Source organism: Lutra lutra, chromosome 9, assembly GCF_902655055.1.
Source record: "Lutra lutra chromosome 9, mLutLut1.2, whole genome shotgun sequence".
In the NCBI taxonomy this organism is placed as follows: Eukaryota; Metazoa; Chordata; class Mammalia; order Carnivora; family Mustelidae; genus Lutra; species Lutra lutra.
This window is the reverse complement of record NC_062286.1, coordinates 95,361,040-95,378,806: the sequence shown is the minus strand read 5'-3', so window position 1 is coordinate 95,378,806 and position 17,767 is coordinate 95,361,040. Positions and strand designations below refer to the sequence as shown.

The window sequence follows — 17,767 nt, the reverse complement described above, 5'->3', positions numbered from 1 at the left end:
TTCACAGGAAGGACACACAGCTGGGATTCTAGAAATGCCCCCAAGAACTCTTTCTTTAACTCACCCCAACAAATAATCCTATAATGTGTTTCAAAACACATAGACACAAGTCCTATGTATGAAGTTGTTATGGTTACAGAAGGAAACATAAATATTTGTGCACACAGACATAACATGAAGTCCTTCTACAGTGAAAACAATCTTCTCTGGAAAGATCTTTGAAAGTCAGAGACGGTGCCCTAAGCAGATGGAGTTAGTGATGGGGTGTGGAGCTGCCTTTCCAGGTTCCTTCCAGCATTTCATTTTTTTGTGAGCCCTGTTTAATGACATAAAATGAGGGGGTTGGGGAAGGGTAGGTGAACAGACACAAAACTCAAGAGCACTTTGTTATTTGTTTATTTTCTACATGTGATGTCATAAGCAAGAGTTTTGCCTGTGTTCTAGTTTATCTCCAATAAATAAATAACTATGTACAAATGTGCTGAGTTTACAAAATAGAGGAAAACTTTTGTTTTACAAAAGATACACTTGAATGATACATTTTTCCCATACAGTGAAACACAATTCTTTCCTAGCTTAGTTGAACCAACAACCCTATGTAGCAATGTCTAAAGGTGTGTACCTAGTCTTTTCTATCAGAAAGCAAATCTATAAATTGAAAATTCCTCAGTTTCTTGAGAATATAGGCCCGGACTTGGCCTGTTGCTTATTACTGATCTATATTTAATGTATTCCAGAAATTTGGAAACTGTCTGAAACAGTTCTTCTCAAGCTATAATGGGTAGACCCCTGCAGATCTTGTTAAAATATGGATTCCTGTGCAGCTGGAGCTTCTGCATTTCTAGCCAGCCGCCAGGAGCAGCTCTCCCTTCTTGTCCAGGGATCCTGTTCTAAGTGGCCAAGGTTAGAAGGCCCCTTTAAAATGGGAGAAATTCCCGAGGGCCTGATCAAGGTGAGGCCCTAATTGGGCAACCTCCAGGCTTCATCCCCGAATTCCCAAATTCCTTTTGTTTTGGAGCACACATTACAAAAAGAGTAAGATTCAAAATGATAACGCATGAATTGTGCAGCTTAGAACTTTCTTAAACTCTCTCCTGGGAAGAAATTCATTCCCCTCTTAATCCAGAGCAATGATGAGAACATTTTCAACATTGTCAAAAATAACCAGTAATAACAACAGCCACAGTTATAATAGTGGGAAAAAAACTGGCATAAGAAGCTTAACAACAATAAAGATCTTTCAGTTCAAACGAAAATGACAGCAATAAAACCCAGGCTCATTGTTTAAAAAATAAAAATAAAAAAACTTCTTGGGTTGAATTTCTGTGACAGTCTGGTAACATTAGTTCAATGAATGCCCTCCCATCTTAACTTTTGTTAAAATGATATTACTCTGGAAGCCTGAAATTTCGGGATAAATTGGCAAGCCTGGTTCAAGAGCAAATAAATTCCAACCAACCTTGACTGTAGTGTTTTTGATTCTGCTTCATACAGACATTTTGCCAAGGTAGACATGGAAAGACAGAAGGAGGGTGACCAGGTAGGGAGACTCTGGGTAGGCTGGCTGAACTCCAGGGAGGGGAAAATTGGGAGGAATAACAAAGGGAATGGGGGGGGGGGGGGCTTGGCTTCAGCAATGTGAGAGTGCTGGGAACACCACCAAGATGGTTTAACTCCCACCTGAAGAGTAGAAATATATAAATATACAGATAGGGAAGGGGAAGTGAAGAAGGGAGGGAAGAAGGGAGGGATACAAAGTGGGTGGGGGTGGGGAAGGAAACACAAAGGAAAAAAATCATACTAAATACTTAAAAAAAATAAATATCTTGGTCATTATCCACACCTTGATTACACTCACTAGTCCACGGGATTGCAAGTCTGACCCAAAGGCTGCCAGCCAAGGAGGCTCCCCGCTCCTGTGCCCCTTGGCGAGGTCCTGGGACACTCTGCAGGCTGCATCTTCGCTATAAATTGCCATCTATGCCTAGTCGTGTGACGGAAGTGGCTGGGGCACATACTCCTTCCAACCCCCGCTCCCCAGCCAAGTGTGGAATCAGCAAAAGAAGGGGGTAGAATCTTCTCCAGTTCTGATGCCAGCTAAAGTGCTTTGGATTAGGTGCCCAGGGAGTAAGGCGGGGGGAGGGGGAGAGACACAGGAGGGAGGGAAGGCCCACCCCACAGCAGGGGACAGGAAAGAGGCCTCTCAGAGTTTCTGAGGCATCTGCTCGGTTCGAACTTGCTGGAGCACCACCTCTTTGGCCGGGGAACCACACTTGTACTCCAGCTCCGCCCTCGTGGCACCTTGCTTCTTGCGCAGGTGGCACAGGAGCGCCAAAAGCGCCACCACCAGAGACAGGCTGGCGATGGAGATGCCGATGAGCACTCCAGAATGCAAGGGACCTACAGGTGAGGGGCTCAAGGTGGCGCCGGGAGTCGGGCTGACCGGGGGCTCCCCAGAACCGCCGTCACCGTCACCATCAGTGTTCACCTTGGTGGGGTCACAGTCAGGCCCACAGACGCACTCGTAGGTGCCTGGTAGGTTGCGGCAGGCCCCGGGGCAGTCTCCATTTTCGCACTCATCGATGTCTGTGCACATGAAACCGTCGTCCAGGATGTAGCCTTCAGGGCACTGGCAGGAAGTTGGGCTGTTGGGATCGCAATCTGCTGGGCATGCAGTCTGGTTACAGAACATTAGGCACCTGTGTGGGTCGTGAGGGCTGGGTGCAAAGCCCTCAGCGCAGATGCAGCGATAGTCTGTCTGGCCCACAGGCTGGCACTGGTACTCGCACTTACTCCCTAAGCACGGGTCCACTGACTCCACGCAGTCGTTGTTCACCAGCTCGAAGCCAGGATTGCATTGGCATTCGAAGGCGCCCCGCGTATTAACGCATCGCTGCGGGCACGGACTGGGCACCTGGATACAATCGTCCACGTCCTCGCACCCGTGCTTGTCGGCAGCCAGCCGGTAGCCGGTCTCGCACATGCATGAGTAAGAGCCGGGCACGTAGCTGTTGGTAATGCAATAGTGCTCGCAGAGTTTATGGCAAGGGTGATCCGCTTGTGCGGCGCAGGAGCGCCCGTCAGCCTCTAGGTAGGCGTCAGCCGGGCAGAAGCAGTTCGACGTCTCAGCGCTCCTGTTGCAAGTGTGCTGGCAGCCGCCTTTCTCGACGCTGCAGTCCCAGGCGCCCTGGTCATCCCGGCCCCAGCGCGCCTCGGCCTCTCCTGGCAGCGCCGCGCACTCCAGCTCCACTCCGAATGGCGCTATAGAGGCAGAGCTACCCGCGGGTAGCGCCTGGAAGTCCGCGCTAGTGGCCCCGAACGGGGTGGTATAGGTGATCGTTACACCGGCGGCCGCCACGGCGCCAGAGTCCACAAGCAGGGGCCTGCAGGAGGCTGCAAAGTGGAACTCGCAGAGGAAACCATCAGCTTCTGCAGTGCACTGCTGCTCCTCCCAGGCTGGCTCGCCGGGTGCTAGGGCCCCAGCTTCCGAGACTGCGACGCACAGGGGGCCGCAGAGAGGCACTGGGTCAACGTGGAACCGCGCCCACCTGCTGTAGCTGGTGCGGTTGTCGCCGGTAACCCACTGGAAGCCGCGCAAGGGCCCGAGTTGCCCTGGGTCGCTGCAACCGGGCTGGAGCTGCAGGCCGATCCAGAGGCGCGGGCTGTCGCCGCTGTCGCCGCTCAGTAGCAAGGAGATGACATCAGCCGCCACTGAGGAGCGCACAGTCATCAGGTGGCCCCCCAACCCTTCGCAGGCCTGGCTGGCGGCGAAGAAAGTCGCGGGGCCCCGGAAAAGCTCGAAGCAGTCGTGCTCGACGCACTGGCTGCCGCGTGGCTGAGGCTCTGGGGACGTGGGGAGCCCCAGACCGGCGGGGGCCAGCACACCGAGGAGCAGGACCCGGAGCATGCTGTCCCAGCACGCCGATGGCAGGCGCGGAGGAGAGGGCAAACGCCACGACAGGGCCCGAGCTCGGAGGGGACTGAGAAGCGCAGGGCGCCGCCGGCAATAGCCGCTTGCGTTGGTCCCAGCCCAGACGTGTCCAGCCGCGGCGCGCAGCGCTGGCGAAGCAGCCTCTGACATGCCGGCGGGCCGGGCGGGGGTTTATAAGTGCGCGGCCCTCCCTCCTGGACGTTCGGGAAAAGGAAGGAAGTGCCTGGTGGGAAGGGCTGATGCTGCATTCTCGGATTACTGGGTTCTCCGGACGCCTTGTGCCCGCCCTCGCGCCTGGGATCACCTCGCCGGGATGAGTAAACCCGGCCGGGGCGCTGGGAGGTCCCCAGGCGGGACCGCCAGGCGCAGGCGCCGCGGGAAGACAGCACCTCTGTCAGCAAGACAATGTCCTCCCCCGCCACTAGGGCCCTCAGGCTCGCGGTCGTAAAGGGGGCTTAATACGCAGCCCCTCTTAATCTCTCGGTCCTCTTTCTTTTTCTTATAAAAGGATGTTACCACCAATTTCAAGGGAAGTCTGGATTGCGGAACTCTGTGAAGTGGAGACCAGAGAGGAGGGCTTTGAATGAGCTGCGGGGAGGTAGTGCCCACGACCGGTCCGGCTCTAGCGGGAGGTGCCCGACAAGAAGAAGATTTGGGGAGGGGGTGCCAAGGGCGTGGGCTTCCCTCAAAGAAGCGGTGGCGGTGAAGGAACTGGACCCCGCCCCGAGCCCTGGCGCCTAAAGCAGGAGACACGGGTGCGTTCGGGGCAGAGGACAAAGGGTGTGGCTGGCGCGATGATGGGGGAAGGAGGAAGAACTGGCCTAACACTGGCGCGCTCCGCTCACAATCAGGGACCCACGGGTCCCTGAGCATGAGGCGAATTCTTGCAGAGCCCTGTAGGAGCGGGCGTGTTGGGGAGCGCGCTAGCCTGTTCGGTCTGTTTTTATCCAGCTTCACAGAGGGATAGGCCATCTCACACCCCAAAAGGGGCGCACGGGAGCCTTCGCGGGCTCCAAGCGAATCTGGCTTGGGACGGTTAAGGAATTTTGCATTTGGCTGAGAGATCAGAGTGATATAAAGGTGCAACGTAATGCCACTCGCGTTGCAGAAGGGCGGTCCTCCGGACGGACAGGGTGGGGACAGCTGCGACGAGGAGATGGGAATCTGTCACTTTCGCGACCTTTTGCGCTTATTCACTTACCAAGAATGTGTGTGTGTGTGTGTGTGTGTGTGTGTGTGTGTGTGTGTGTGTGTGTCTGGTGTGTGTGGGTGTGTCCAAAACATAAGGGAGAAAAAAAAAAACATAAGGGAGGGACAAACTTCTTCTTTTTTTTTTAATCGTGTGCCACCTCTCCGCTACGGTCACTCACAACCACACACCAGAGGGCGGCGCTGTTGAACTCTAAACAAAGCCTCCAAAGTTGGAGAGCTCTAAACTTGGGCTGAAAAGCTTAATAATGGGTGTGAGGAATGCAGGGTCTTTGCCCTGGGACAAGAAGATTCGCTCCAGGGAACCCCTACGCGGATTCCACCTTTTAGCTGGGTGTCTTGCCTCTTTGGTCCAGCAGAGCGCGGACCCTGTAAGGGCAGTGTGGCCTCTTCACAGGCTAAAGGCAAGCACGTGCCCACTCACCCCTCCCCTGGATTCTACTGATAGCGACCAAAGGGGTGGGGTGTGGGCACTCCAAGAGTGAAAGGGAGGAGGTACAGTGGTCCTTTCCTGTCTTATCCCAGGGTGGAGCACGGGAGCTCCGACAAGGACAGCTACTGCCTCCTGAAAGCTAGGTGGGGGAGCGCAGCATGGAAACTAAGGTCTGAGGAACCCTGGAATGGGTGCCTCTGCACCTCCGGGGAGAGAAGGAAAGACTAGCAGTTTTGGAGAGTTGGTTTGTCTGCTGGTGGGAGCAGGCAGATGGTGGTCTGACGTCCCAACGGCTGCCTATGCTGAGCCTGGGTCTTGACTCACATGCACAGGCCACCCACGGAGGCTGGAGCTGGAACAGGGCTGCCTCAGGTGCAGCTGGCCCTTTGGCCTTCCCGGAAAGATAGATGGCCTCTGAAAGATCTCAGAAAATGAGAGTAATCTCTGTATGTGTGAGGCAAGAGAGAGGACAGGACCTATTACACCCTTTCCTCAAACTTTACTAAAATTTTCAAGCCTGCCAGCCCTCAAAGGAGATTGAGGGATATTCAAGAATCAAGTCTTGCCCCCACACCAGGCTGGTTCACTTCTTGGATGGGTTCTAGATGATTCATCATGGCCATCTTTAGTAGGGTTCCCTATTTGGGTCTCCTTGGGCCATTACTTTGAGGCTTTTTTGCATGTTTTAAACTACCTCTGTTCCTCTCTGGACCTTCGGTTTAAGGGGATTGGCCACTACCTATGTCTCCATGAGGATGACCCCAGTAACTCCCTTTCCACTGGCTGGCCCCTGGCCCTGCTGCCCTCACTGAGGGCTCACCAGCCCAGGCCCATTTTGCTGTTTCATTGCAACGTCTCCCTTGAGGAACACCCATCATGTCCTAAATACTGAAGCCAAAAACTTATTTTTGGTCTCTATTTTTCTTGATGTCTCTATGTTGTTTGCACTCTTGATCTCTGGCTATTTCAGGTCTCTTCATCCCACAGCTTCTGAGACACCTAACTTCCTGCTCCTCCTCTCCTCTACTTGCCAGAGGGGTGGCCCCTCTGTCCTTCTTCCCCCATGAGGGTGGCCAGTCCTCACAGTTCTGCCCATGGCCTTTACCTCTTTACAACCCACCTTTTGTCAAATTCACTTGTTCCTACAAATGCTGAAAGGCCCAGCAAGAGGGGCCCCTGCTGACCGTCAGAGAAACGTCTCACTGTGCCTCACCGCCACCCCATGGCTCCTGTCTCTTTGTCTACCAGGAAAGTTCTTGTCACTGCCTCTTCTCCATCTGCTGAAATCTGACCCTTCCTTTAAGGCACTTGTGACACGCTGCCCCATCACACGTGTTTCTGAGTAACCAAACCAGAACTGATCTCTGTGTAAAGTGCGTAGGACTTTCTTTCAGCAACTTAGCACTTAGACCTCATTTGCTTTATAAGTAATTGTGTACTTTTTAATCATGCTCTTTCCTAGACTTACAATCTATGTTCCTGGGTATGAAGCAGAACTCTTAGACAACTTTGTATTCCCCATCCAGCCTATAGCACATTTTGTTTGCAGGCAGTGCTCAGGGTTGTTTGAGCACCTCTTGGAGGTGTTCCTTTGTGCCCTGGCTCTGGAATGACTTTCTCAGGGTAACTTGCAAACATAAGGACGGGGGACCTCAGAGCCTCAGGGTTAGGAGTGGGGGCTTTGCAGCCAGCTTGGCTGGATTTGAGCCCCCAGCTCTACCATTTATAAATTATGTCATATATGGCAAGTAGCTCAGCCTTTCTGTTCCTCAGTTTCCTTAACTGTGTGATGAGGATTAGAATATTCGAATACTAATAGTCATTGCTACAAAGTGTTACAATGAGAATTATGTGAGTTATGCATGTAAAGCATTTAGAATTGCTAAACCGTGGTAAACTTTCAAAAATTTTAGTTAGAAAAGGATACACTCTGCTTTCTAGAATTTGAACTCAGCCACTGATTGTGTTCAACACCAGCATGATTCATGACCATAGTAGAGACTCACTAAATGTCTGTTGGGTGAAATTCAGTTCAGCTAAGCACTTTTACTGATAGTAACAATAAGCAATCATAAAAAAAAAAAAATCAAGGATAAAAATAAGTTCACATGCCAGGAGGGATAGGGATGGAATTGAAGATAACCCAGGAAGCAAGCACTGGGCCCCTATGCACCTGGAGGGCTCTCATAAAACCTCAGGCTAACTCCTTGTCTGCCCTGGAGGCATCCATTGTTAATTTCTCTTTTTCCAGATGTGGAAACTGAAGGTCAGGCAGAATAAGTGACTTCCCAAGGCCACACAGCTAGTCAACGGTGAAACTAAGATTCTCCAGCTCACTTTAGGATGAGAGAATTAGAATGTGCAATACATCAGAGCCCTGATTTTGCCATTTGCCAGTTGCTAGAGTTTGGCTAAGTTACTTAAATCTCTGGTTTTCTCCCCCCCAAAATTGGAGATATGTTATCTAATTTATGGGGTTGTTGTGGAAATTAGAAAATTTACACACAGGGACTGTTAACCTTTCTTGTAACACAGCAGCTCTTCAACAAGTAGAGTTGTTACTGCTGGTGGATGTTGTGAACACAGAAATGAAGAGGAGTCCAGATGCAAAAGGGGACCCCAGGGAAATGTGTTGACCAGACATACCTTCGTCAAAGATTTGTTTCAAGCGTGGGAGGCAGCTTTTTTCTTAAAAGACTTAAAAAGAACTTTCTAGTTCCAACATGAGTGCTTGCTGAAAAGCCATCTATCAGAATGCATAATTCCAAGTACTAAGGATATGGAGATCATGGAGAAAGATGATTGACTACTAATTTGTGTTGGTGAAGAAAGTTCCAGGCTCCTTGGGTGGAAACTGTTTTGGGAAGCACATGGGAATGAGGCTGTTGAAAGCTGCATACACTATCCAATAGGACAGGCACTGTTCTCCCGTGATTATTTAAACTTAAACTCATTAAAATTAAAGTTAAAAATTAAGTCCCTCAGTCTCATTAGTCACATGTCAAGTGCACAATAGACTAATGTCTACTGGATTGGTCAGTATGAAGAGAGAACATTTGATCATTAGCAAAATTTCTATTAGATGATGCTGACCTACACAGACAGTCAGATAATGTCACCTCGAGGAAGTCATTGGTGGGGACACATGAGTGTCCCCTTCTTAGATTCAAAAGATATTGTTTCACAACAGTTATTTTCAAGGTAATGGTTATCAAAACCACAGTCAGAATCTATAAGGGAAACATTAACAGGAGTGTTAAAATTATATGACCCTTACTAATACTTGATTAATAAATACATGAGTATTATTTTTAACCTTGATTTTAATTACAATCATTGAGATGTTAGGAAGAAATAAGTTATAAAAGTAAAAACATTTATAAGCCATAACAATACTAAAATGTAGACATAAAAATTAAGTTTGTGGCCATGCAGCAATATATGAATCTAAGCATGGAAAATAAATGCCTGGTAAGTAAATGTTATTCAACAAACAGCAGTATGTCAGTGGGGCAAAACAAATAGTCTACTAAATTTGGCTCTCACCCAGAAATGTAAGCTTTCTTCCAGGAGCAAGGTAAAAATTGACAATCCTTTATTGGTTCATTGTTTTGTAAAAGGAAATACGTTGCATCTGCAAAAAACCCATAGCTGATATACTTACTGTGAAAGACTGAAAACCTTCCTCCTAAGATCAGAAGTCAGACAAGGATATCACCTCTTGCTACTGCTACTCAAATGTTCTGGAGAGTCTCACCAGAACAGTTAAGCATGGAAATGAAATGAAAGGCATCCAGATTAGAAAAAAAAAAAAAAGAAGAATAAAATTATCTCTATTCATTAATGACGTTATCATGTCTGTACATGGAAAATCCTAAGGAAAATATCTAAAAACTATAAGAACTAATAAATGACTTAGTGGTTGCAGGATACGACATCAATATACAAAAATCAACTATAATCCCAAATGGTAACAATGCATAAACCAAAAATGAAGTCAAGAAAGCAATTCTATTTACAACAGTGTCAAAAAGAATAAAATACTCAGGAGTAAATTTAACAAAAGTAGTGCAACATGTATACAATTGACCCTTGGACAACGAAAGGGTTGGAGCACTACCCCCTGATATGGGCAGTCAAAAATTTGCATATAGTTTTTTAATGCCCAAAATCTTAACTGCTGATAACTTATTGTCAGCTATAAGTCTTACCAATGACATAGTCATTAACACGTATTTTATATGTTACTTATATTATATACTGTATTCTTATAATAAAGTAAGATGGAGAAAAGTTATAAGAAAATCATAAGGAAGATACATTTGGAATCCTGTGCTGTATTTATCACACACAAACACACACACAGTAACACACACAATCCTCATATAGGTGGACCTGCACAGTTCAAACCTGTATTGTTCCAAGGGTCAGTTGTACTCTGGAAACTACAAAGCAATGTTGAAAAAAAAGTGTTAAACCTAAATAAATGAAAATCCATCCTATATTTATGAATCAGAAGACTTAACACGGTTAAGACAGACATCAATCAATGCTCCAAAAATTGATCATAATTCAGTGCAATCCTATCAAAACCTCTGCCAATTTCTTTGCAGAGATTTTCATGTTGATCTTGAAATTCACATGGAAATTCAATAAATAATAAATAACTAAAACAATCTTGGAAAAGAGAAACAAAACAGGAAGATTCATGCTTCTTAATTTCAAAATTTACCACAAATGTACAGTAATCAGAAGAGTATGGTACTGGCAAATGGACAGGCATAAAATGGAGAGTCCAGAAAGAACCCTCACATTTATGGTCAGTTAATTTTCACAGGGTGCCAATGCAATTAAATGGGGGAAAGGATATTCTCTTCAACAAACGGTGATGGGATAACTGGATAGCCACATGAAATAGGGTCGGACTCCTACTTCGTTTCCTTTTAAAAATTAACTAAAAGTCGATAAAAGCTCTATATGTAAGAGCTAAAATTAGGAAAATCTTAATGGAAAACATAGGTGTAAATTTTCATGGCCTTAGATTAGTCAATGATTTCTTAGCAATATGCCAAAGGCAGAAGCAACAAAAGAAAACACAGAAATTGCATATTATCAACATTAAAAATGTCTGTGCTTCAAAGTAAAAAGATACACACACAGAATGGGAGAATGGGAAAAATATTTGCAAATTATTTATATGATACAGGACTTATCTCTATAATACGTAAAGAACTACTACAAGTCAGTAATAAAAATACTAATCCAATTAAAATATAGGCAAGTGATCTGAATAAATATTAATGGCCAATAAGGACATGAAAACATGCTCAACACCATTGGGCATCAGGGAAATGCAAATCAGAACCACAGTGAGACGCTATTTCACTGATACTAGAGCAGTTAGAATCAGAAAGACAGGATACAATGAGTGTTGACAAGGATGTGGAACAAACGGGATTCTTCTACACCACTGGTGGAGTTCTATGGTGGTGTAGCATCTTTGGAAAGCAGCTTGGTAGTTACACAAAATGTTAAACATACAGTTACCATATGATCCAGTAATTCTACTCCTAGGCATATACCCAGGAAAAATTAGAATGTGTCCACACAAAAACCTGTACACAAATGTTCACAAGAGCATTATACATAATAGCTAAAGAGAAGAAGGAATCCAGATGTCCATCAGCTACTGAATGGATATATCCATACCATGGAATATTATTCAGCAATAAAAGACATGATATATTGATTTGTGCCACCACATAGGTGAATCTTGAAAACATATGCTAAATGAAAGAGCTAGTCACAAAAGGCCACATACTGTGTGATTCCATTTCCAGGAAATGTGTAGCATAGACTAATCACAAGAGACCAAAAGTAGATTGCTGGTTGCCTAGAGATTGGGAGTGGGTGGGTGTGTGGGGAATTGGGGTATGCTAATGAGTGTGGGTTTCTTTTGGGGTGATGAAATTGTTTTAAAATTGATTTGTTAATGGTTGCACAACTCTGTAAATACACTAAAAGCCCTTGTTCACTTTAAATAAGTGAATTGTGTGACCTGTGGATTATACCCCCAATCAAGATACTAAGAAAATGAGAAAATGTCCCCCCAGTTCCTCAAGCATGGGAGTCACCAAATGCACCTCTGAGCTTTTTCCCACCACTGAAGATTTTATCATTTGAGGTGGCAAATGGTACCAGTAACTGTCTAGACCTTTAAACAGAGCTATGCATCTGTCATCTTGACGGATCTTCCCATAAGCCAAAGGCATCTCACAGACGACTGGTAACCTACTTCAGGTTGGTTGTCCAGTGTGGCCCACATTGGGACTGGAGAGGATTTTGTGTCCGATGGATCCATGGGCCATCACATTGGTCTTCTCACTCACGTGTCCTGATGTGCCCCCTCCTCTCAAGAAGTATTTTTTGAGAAGAGAGGAACACAGAGAAAAACAGCAAGACACACCAGTTGGGCAGTATCCCCTTCAGCAACCTTGGTCTGGCTGTATGTGGTGATCTCTGCTCGGGCCACAGACGGTGAGTAAAAGGCGAGCGGACATTTGTGCCATGGACCGTTCTGCAGTTGAGCAGAGACGCCTGTCGACCCTTTCTCAGGATAACGTTTTGAATAAACACACTTGATAAAATACACAGAATTACAAAGGACACGAATCATATTGAAATACAGTTGGAGAATGTCAAAAAGAAGCAAATATGTTGTATCATATATAAATGCCTCTTTATGGGATTTAAAATCACAACACTTAGTGGTGATGACTGAGGCAGACCAGCTATTGAGAGATCTGTAATAACTACACTGTGGTGAAAACTATCTGTGAATTCAGTGCTGATATTTCTTTTTCAGTAATGTTGGGATATGGTAAGTTCCATGTAGAGTTTAGTGAAAATAAGGGTGTAACTTTTTTTCCCAATAAGTTCATGGAACCCCTGAATTACAAACTACTGAGTTAAAAGAATACAGAACTATCTCGGTTAGTCAGATAGAAGCCTCTGGAACTATGTTTTGTCAAGGTGTATTTATGCTATTTTAGACTCTTCCTTTATTTTTTATGTAATATTTATTCATAGTATATTTTGTTTTTACTGAAAACATAATACATATTTGAAAGGAATGCTCTGTCCTTGAAGACACTCCTCACGAGAGAGCCAAGAAATCCAAAAACGTTATTTGAAAAACGTCAAATATGCTTTGACGTCTGGCAGCCATTTCCTGTGGGATATGTTCTTGGCTCAACTGCATGCAGGATGAGAGGCTGAAAAGTGAAACATGTGTAGAGAACATACCTTACTTAGCTATGAAAATCAGAAAAGAGGACTTATATTTTTGTTCATGTTATATAACAAAATTGTATTTTAATATCTTTAAATGTTTCGGATGTAAGAAATTCAGCAACAAAAACACTTAAATGTCATAACACTAACTGCATATAATCTTTTTGAGAATGAGATACCTGAATATTTCGTTAGCATGTGAAGGACAGTTAATGAATTATAAGTGATACATCCTTTGGATGGAAAGCTGTGAAAATAGATGATATACCATTTAGGAAAAAAAACACCTACATATCATTTAATAAGTAGCTTATATATGTCTATTTAATACAATTATCTGTGTTGAAGCATAACAGATGATTTTCACTTTACCCCACACTTTCGACAGCAAATACGTATTTCATAACTAATGGGTTCTAATTCTTTATAAAGAAGGTTAAATTATTTTTTAGGAATTGAAAGCTAGTGACTTTGAAAGTAATTTGGTAAGTAATATACCACCTATATTTTGAAGTTTCATGCAAAATAGAATGTATTTTGAGTCACTTTTAGCTCACTGCTTTTGAAGCATTTAATGTGGGTGTCTTCATCAGCATCACAGGAGAGCCGCCCTTGTGGACTTAGGAAGAACTTGGATTTCTGCACCCCAGAGCTCATGCACACATTTCCCCAAACACACATTTCACAAGTGAACAGATTTTTTATCATAGGGATTCAATCAGACCATGTAGTAGAGCCCTGTCCTAACTCAGTGGCAATATAATTACCAATTTACTATTTAGTTGTGACACCTTGCAGCTTCTTGGTTTGAGTTGTGGAAGGGGAGACAGTAACCAACAGTTAAGACCAGGTATGGGAAGAATTCTGTGGATGCAGGAGGAGGGCAAACTTTCTCTGTGAAAGGCCAAGCAGCAAATGCTTCAGGCTTTGCTGGACCTTTGGTCTCTGTTGGAACTTCTCGGCGCTGCTGTTGTAGCATGAGTGAGCACAGGGGTGTCCAACACAACCAGCTATCTACTGCTATGTAACAAATCTTCCCCAAATTTATTGATGCAAGCAATCAATATTTAAACCTCTCCTCCCTCATTATCTTGTCACGTTGCTATTGAATAATACAGACCTGAGTTCTTTCAGTAACTCACAGATGCTCGCGCAGGCAGATGGCTAGTTTCCATCAACATCTGGTCAATCAGGGTTGCAGACTAGCTGCTGCAGATCTTTGGTGGCTGCAGTCCTGCAGGATGGTTAGACACTTCGGGTGATTTGACTGGGAACATCTTGAACTTGAGAAGGCAGGCCCTCTGGGGAGCGAAGGAATCAGAGAGCAGCTATAAGGAGGGAGCTTTACTCTGGGGTCAGGGTGGCCAACATTTGAGACTGTCATTCAGAAATTCCACTTCTATCCACAGGCCTATGGATGCTTGAGGCTTTATCAAGCTTTTAGGAGAGAGGTACGGGAATGGCTCCCCATTGAGGGAACTTCAGCTCCCACTCACCCTCATGCTCAGATCCCACTTACCTGCATTGAGAGCCAGCCCACCCATGGAGAGAAAGGGAGCCATTCAGTCCACACCAAAATCATTGGGAATACTTTCTGGACTGAGAATCATTCTGAAGCCAGATTTCAGAGAAGCACTGGCAACGACTCGTCTTTGGGATCTCTTCTGCTTTGGAAGGGACTTTTGGGACATTTGGCAAGCTCTGTCTTTCCAGAGTCCCTTAAAGTGTTCTCCATAAAGGGGAATTATGGGATGCCTACTTGTCTCTCCCCTTAGGCAATAGAGAAAAACATTTTTCCTTGGAACTGGTTGTACTTTTATGATCACTTCTGGTGACCAGCTGGCCATTGGAGAACCTTGGAGCCAACAGATGCAAGGGAGAATTCTGGCAGCATTATTCATGGTGCAAATTTAAAACTCCAGCTGGTTCTATGGCAAGCAGATAAATGCACACAGCTGAAAAAGAAAGTAAGTTCAGAACTTGAAATATGCCACAGAGACATTCTGTAGCTCTATTTTCTCACAGTTTGTGCCCTTTCTGCTCTTTTCCTGTGGTCTTGAGCTTGGCCATCATTTTCATATTTTATCTTGCAATCTAAAAGTTGTTTTTTTTGTTGAGAATTAAGCAATCGCTGAATCTGGGGAAAATAATGATAAAAAAAATTTTGGCTTACTAATTCTCAAAAAGGGTTTGCTGCCATTTCCATTTCTGGCCCACTGGCTTTCCAAGCAGTTGAGAACGTCACTCAAGTAAGTTAGTCCCCCAGCCTCAGTAGAATTGATGAAGATATGGACATCCTACCCCAAAATACTTGGGCACTGCTTCCTCTAGCGTAGTGAGCGGCAGCTTGGGTTGGAAACAGGGTGACCCTGCTGTGGTGCAGGCTGAGGAAGAGGAGGGAATCTGCCAACCAAGGTGACTGCAGTCTTGTCCCTCCATGTGTCATCCCCAGACCAGCATTATCAGGTATAGGCTTGTTAGAATACAGCCTCTCTGACTCCATCCTGTGCCTTCTGAATCAGAATCATCCTTTGATAAGGTCCTGGGGTTTTGCTACACACAAAGTCCCCTAGCATGCTTGTGCCCCAAGAGGAGCCAGCAGGGCAACTGAATGGTCTCACTGAGATGAGAGGCTTCTTCCCTAGCCCTCTGTTAGAGTCTCATGGATCCTCCCTAAAGGTGTGGAAAGGCACTCTCAAGACCATCAGCATCAGTCATGTCTTTGCTCTGTAAAGACCACTCATCACCTAGTGACTTGTCAGAAAAGCGGATTCTGGGTGCAGCCCAAGCCTCCCGAAACAGAAACTCCAAGAGTTAAGCCATCTGGGTTTGAACATGGATTCCTGGGGATTGTGATATACATGCATGAGAACCACTGGCTCGTGGCATGTGAGACAAATGAAGTGGCCTCCAACGTTTTGATCTTATCCTCACCATCCCCATCTCCTTCCCTAGGCTTTCCACTCTGGGTTCTGGCTCTGCCAACACATCCCTGGAAACTTCAAACCCAGTTCTTGGCTCCAGGGGCACATTTATCCCAAGTCTTATTCTAATGAGGTAGTAGGGATATGCTTCTAAGCCAAGCAAGTTGGAATTTGTAGAATTTTGCCAGAGAGACAGAAGGTACGGCAGGTATCATGGTTATGAGGCTGACAGTCATGTATTGGGATAAAAGAAAAAGATTGAAGGCATCCAAGATACTGAAAGCATTAAGAATTCATGGCCTCATCCATGGACTATCAACCTTTGTACTTCTTTTTGGGGAGATAAATCAATCCTCATCTTGTTCCACCACTATAATTGGATTTCTGTTACAGGCAGCCCACCACAGGCCTAGCTGGTACAAATCTGAATAAGTTCAAGTATAGCTTCCTGGATTGTCATTTATCTGATCTGATTTCTCTAAACTTCAAGGCCTGACCCCTATTTTTAGTCAAATGTCATCATTTAATAGTATCTTCTATATATTCATTAGATCATATGCCTTAAACCAGAGGTCAACGAAGCGGGAAGATAGTCAATATTTTAGGTTTTGCAGGCCATTTGGTCTCTGCCATTGTAGGGTGAATAAAAGTGCTCTGTCCCAATAAAACTTTATTTGCAGACTCTGAATTTTTTTTTACAATGTTCTCATGTCATGAAATATTCTCGTTCTTTTTATTTTTTCCTAACTACAAAACATGTAAAAACCATTTTTAGCTCATGGGCCTTAAAAAATAGGCAGCAGACCAGATTGGGTCGGCAGGTCATAGTTGGCTGATCCCTGCCTTAAACTTTAAAAAAGAATAAAACCCAGATGGTGCAGACCTTGCTCACAAGAGTTTTCCCTAATTCAAAGAAAATATCCAGACAAAAAGGTAAAAACCCAACACTAAAGTGGCACTATAATAAGGGACAATGGTGGGGATGGGGCCCTAGCTCTAATGTTTACCCCATTATAGATGTATTTATCACTGTTGTGAAACCCTGGTGGGCAAGGGAAGAGGGAGAAAGGAGAAGCAGGAGTGTTTAAGAATTTGGAGAAGGGAAGGACAAATTAAAATGACCAGAAGCTTTGAATTGCAGAGGGAAACACTGCTCCATTCTCCAAGTTCAAGGCTATAAATCTTCCCCATGGCTCCCAGATAGAACCACAAATATTGAATTGGCTTTGCTGAGGCTGATCCCCATTGGGCACTTGGAATCCCCATGTTATTTCCCTCAAGTTGTGAGTCTATGCTTTACACTCCTCTGTATTCTGAACTCCCCACATCAAAGGCAGAAACAAGCCCTTTTCACCTTTGATTATTTAACTAGCTCAGTGTGGTCTGCTACACAGGTTCTTTGGTACCATGAATTACCTCATACAAGGTTGGCAAATGGGAACAAAGGTCACTGCCCTGAAGACAGGTACTAATTCAGACACTACATTTCACGCACTTTTATTAATCACTCTTCAGTGAACACTCTGTCACTACTACATTCTAGAACAAAGTTACATTTTTATTTTTTTTTTATTTTTTATTTTTTTAAAAGATTTTATTTATTTATTTGACAGAAAGAGATCACAAGTAGACAGAGAGGCAGGCAGAGAAAGATAGAGAGAGAGAGAGAGAGAGAGAGGGAAGCAGGCTCCCTGCTGAGCAGAGAGCCCGATGTGGGACTCGATCCCAGGACCCTGAGATCATGACCTGAGCCGAAGGCAGCAGCTTAACCCACTGAGCCACCCAGGCGCCCCCAAAGTTACATTTTTAAAAAATACTTGGAAATATCTATAATTTGTGGTGAGTAGCTTAGTATGTATGTTTGTTTCCTATTCCTGCTGTAGCCAACTAACACAGATTAGTGGTTTAAAACAACACATATTTATTATGTTAATGACTCTCAAGGTGAGAAGTTCAAAATCAAGGAGTTAGTAGTGT

At 45.0% G+C, this 17,767-nt stretch overlaps 1 protein-coding gene across 1 annotated transcript; it reads right to left on the bottom strand.

The window, feature by feature from the left end:
- Positions 1-380: 380 nt before the first annotated feature.
- Positions 381-4,208, bottom strand: THBD (thrombomodulin). Its single transcript, XM_047746370.1, has one exon. The coding sequence runs from the start codon at positions 4,079-4,081 to the stop codon at positions 2,204-2,206; it is 1,878 nt and encodes a 625-aa protein (XP_047602326.1). The 5' UTR covers positions 4,082-4,208; the 3' UTR covers positions 381-2,203.
- Positions 4,209-17,767: the final 13,559 nt, after the last annotated feature.

What these genes read in the sequence shown, in the direction of transcription:
- THBD (XM_047746370.1), bottom strand. Translation starts at nt 4,081, where the DNA reads ATGTCAGAGGCTGCTTCGCCAGCGCTGCGCGCCGCGGCTGGACACGTC.